This window comes from Sinocyclocheilus anshuiensis, unplaced genomic scaffold (assembly GCF_001515605.1).
Source record: "Sinocyclocheilus anshuiensis isolate Anshui unplaced genomic scaffold, SAMN03320099.WGS_v1.1 scaffold194, whole genome shotgun sequence".
Taxonomy (NCBI): Eukaryota; Metazoa; Chordata; class Actinopteri; order Cypriniformes; family Cyprinidae; genus Sinocyclocheilus; species Sinocyclocheilus anshuiensis.
In genome coordinates, this window is record NW_015546074.1 from 2220188 (window position 1) to 2223265 (window position 3078).

Below are 3078 nucleotides of genomic sequence, written 5' to 3' on the forward strand. Positions count from 1 at the left end.
TGTGTGCTTCATTTATAGAGCTATAATATAGGTCGCGCTTTCTCTTTCCGTTTGCTCCGTTTTTTAAACACCGAACTTCAAACTCATCTATGCCAAATTGTTCATTCTTGAAGTAAACTTGTGTCCGTTTGGTGATTAAATAAACTGTTTTGGACCGCTGCTTGAGTTGAACGCGACGCGTCCGGAGTGTGTGTGATACCGGTGAGTTCTCCTAGACTCAGCGCTGCGCTTTTATTTTGATTAGATAATCATCAAGTGTTCAAGAATAGAAGCAGTTAAAGTGTGAGAGTATACATACAATATCCATATGTATATAATTTTAATGCTATAGCCTTTGTGTATATATTTATAGATGTGCATCTTTAAGCATGAAAGTTGAAATGAAATGGTCATGGTCTTACAGATTTAGAACGACATGAGGGCGAGTAATTAATGACAGCATTTTCATTTTTGGGTGAACTAACCCTTTAAAATGGATCTTCTTTTGTTTCCACATTTATCAGAGGATAGAGAAGGAGAAATTACTGCAAGATCACAACCAGCTGAAGCTCGGCATAGAGGATGTACGTCAGAACCTCTCAGGCCTTTGTCAGAGCCTATGTACGGACGCATCGCCACAGTCCGAAAAGCTGCAAGCGCTGGCCAGGTACGTCTCCTCCGACTGTCCCACCTCCGTCCTCCTCACCCCCATGGCCTCTCCTAGCCTGGCTGGCCCAGACCAGGACACTCATGGGAACTCCACCCTGGACACCTTTCTTGCAGACACGTGTCCTGAAGGAGACACAGTAGCACTCAGCTTGCCCACTGCCTTCCTGCAAGACAACGTTCAGAGCACTGTTTCAGATCCAGCTCCATGATGTACAACAGAGCAAAGCAGCTTGGGAATGGTTTGATATTTCATTTTTACTCAGGTGCTTACCTTTCTGCTGCCGTCAGTTACACTTTTGAGCATGACTTTCTTTGTAGGAGCACTTTCGTAATGTTTCCAAGTATGGACGTGACTACATTTGCACTATTAACAGGAGGTTCATATGGAAATGCTATATGGATGCATACGGATATGCCTTTCATTCCTTGTTTGCTGTTACGCCATAGAGGTCATTCCTATTATGCCACACATTTTGAACTCTGAAACTTAAAAAAATTAATATGCTTGTGTTGTAATTTTAAGTATTTCAGAAATATGTTCTGCTAAGCTCAGGCTCATAAGGTGTTAATTATATAATTGTAAATAATTGTTTAATTACAGATCGATAGTTAGCTCAAGTTAATTTTTATATTTTTAACCATGTTTTGATATTTTGATTCTATCATACCCATTTTTTTTAAATCTTGTCCAACAGGGAGGAATATTTTAAAGACAAACAAACTAATAGCACAAGACATCAAAGAATTCTTTGAATTAATTGCTAATACCTTAACATGTATATGATGATGTATGATTTCCCACCAAAAATGTCACTTCCTGGACAATCGTGTCATTAAGGAACTGGCTTTTGTTAGTTAAAGGGATTTTTCAGCAGACTAACAGTGTGGAAAGTAATAGTGAAGACAAAGGAAATATCGATAAAAAGATAAACAATGTAACCAAGTTTGGTTTAAATATTTTGAATAAAGAAAGAAAAGCACTTGGAATATTTCTTAATAAATTGACTTTTTATGCTTTTTAGTGCATTCATTGTAATACTGTCATGAAAGAAAACTAATATGACTTTAATCTGCAACAATTGTCAATTTTATATTTCTATTCAAATATAAACTTTTGAAAATGTACTACATAACAGGAATGACCCCTGGATTAATTTCCAGCCCTAGCATTAATTTCGTGTACACTGCCACAAAGGACAATCATTGAAATTCTCTTTATTATATTAATGGATGATGATTTTGTTATGCTATGTAGAGCATATAAATAAGTACATTCCACTGTAGCCTAATATGTCTTTGCATTACCCGCATGAAAATTGTGCATTGAATATGCATCTCTTTCTTTAAGTATTCATATATGCATAAGGCATAGTTATAGTTACATTTAAATATCTGCCATGTAAGATTTCATGCATATCATGTAGGGTTTGTGAAAAACACATAGAATCCATAGGCTTTCTAAGGTAACAAAAAATAAATAGTGAAAGTTTAGATACTGTTCACTTTTTTGTTTACGATTGTGAAATGAGTTTGGAAAAAGATCAATTTCAAGGTCAACGTAAAATCTAAATTGATCGTATTTCCAATCTTAATACATGTTTCTGGTCTTATTACTGTGCATGATTCTTCATTACACTTTATTTCAATGAAATATTGTCTACTAGTATTATTTAATCAAAATGTAATATCTTCTGAAATGACTTTGTTTTCAGCTGATGTCATCAAGGCCATGCAGTCTATTGGCTATTGGATCACAAATAGAGATTAAGGCATTATTTTAACTCTTGTGGAAAGAATCCTCACTTTTCATGTACTTTTCATCAGTTTCTAACCTACTTTTTTCTAGCTAAATATCCTGTTTGACTCAGAAATACTTCACATTATGGAAGTAAAATTGGCTGCAAATGCTTAGAGAAACTAATGTTCATTCCAGTAGAATTTTCGTCTAAAAGACAACTTGTTTATTATGCCATTGTATCATCAATGGAATGTTCTATTTTTACTTTTTCATGCCTTTTTTGTTGTTGTTGTTTTTTTAAACCCTGTAACCAAAATACTGTCATGTAGACCTAGAATGCACTGTATAATTCAATATTTGATTCAGATTTTACAAATGGTAGCAAATAAAATGTCAAAAAAAAACATTTTCACTCAATGTGTGGTGCTTGCTAACAGGAATGTGCAAACAGATAATGAACAAATAAATCAATCAGTCCTTTTTGAATTTATGATTGAAATATAAATTTAAGCACACAACATTTTCTACGTTAGCGTAAGGCAACTAATATCTTTGTCTCTAGGTTTCTGTTGAAGAGGTGATGTGTATTGAGTGAGATATGAAGGTCATGCGAAGGTTTCATAAACACAGGGATTTTACCATCTTCTCTCTAGATGCGACACATTATTCTTAGTTATTCCATGGTCTGTGAA

At 34.7% G+C, this 3078-nt stretch overlaps 1 protein-coding gene across 1 annotated transcript in view; it reads left to right on the plus strand.

Annotated features, from left to right (window-relative positions):
* Positions 1 to 2762, plus strand: part of LOC107699842 (transcription regulator protein BACH1-like) — a 7310-nt gene extending 4548 nt beyond the window's left edge. Inside the window, exon 5 of the mRNA XM_016501243.1 lies at positions 504 to 2762. Coding sequence (XP_016356729.1) covers positions 504 to 857 — 354 coding nt within the window. The 3' untranslated portion in view covers positions 858 to 2762. The remainder of the gene's footprint in view (positions 1 to 503) is intronic.
* Positions 2763 to 3078: the final 316 nt, after the last annotated feature.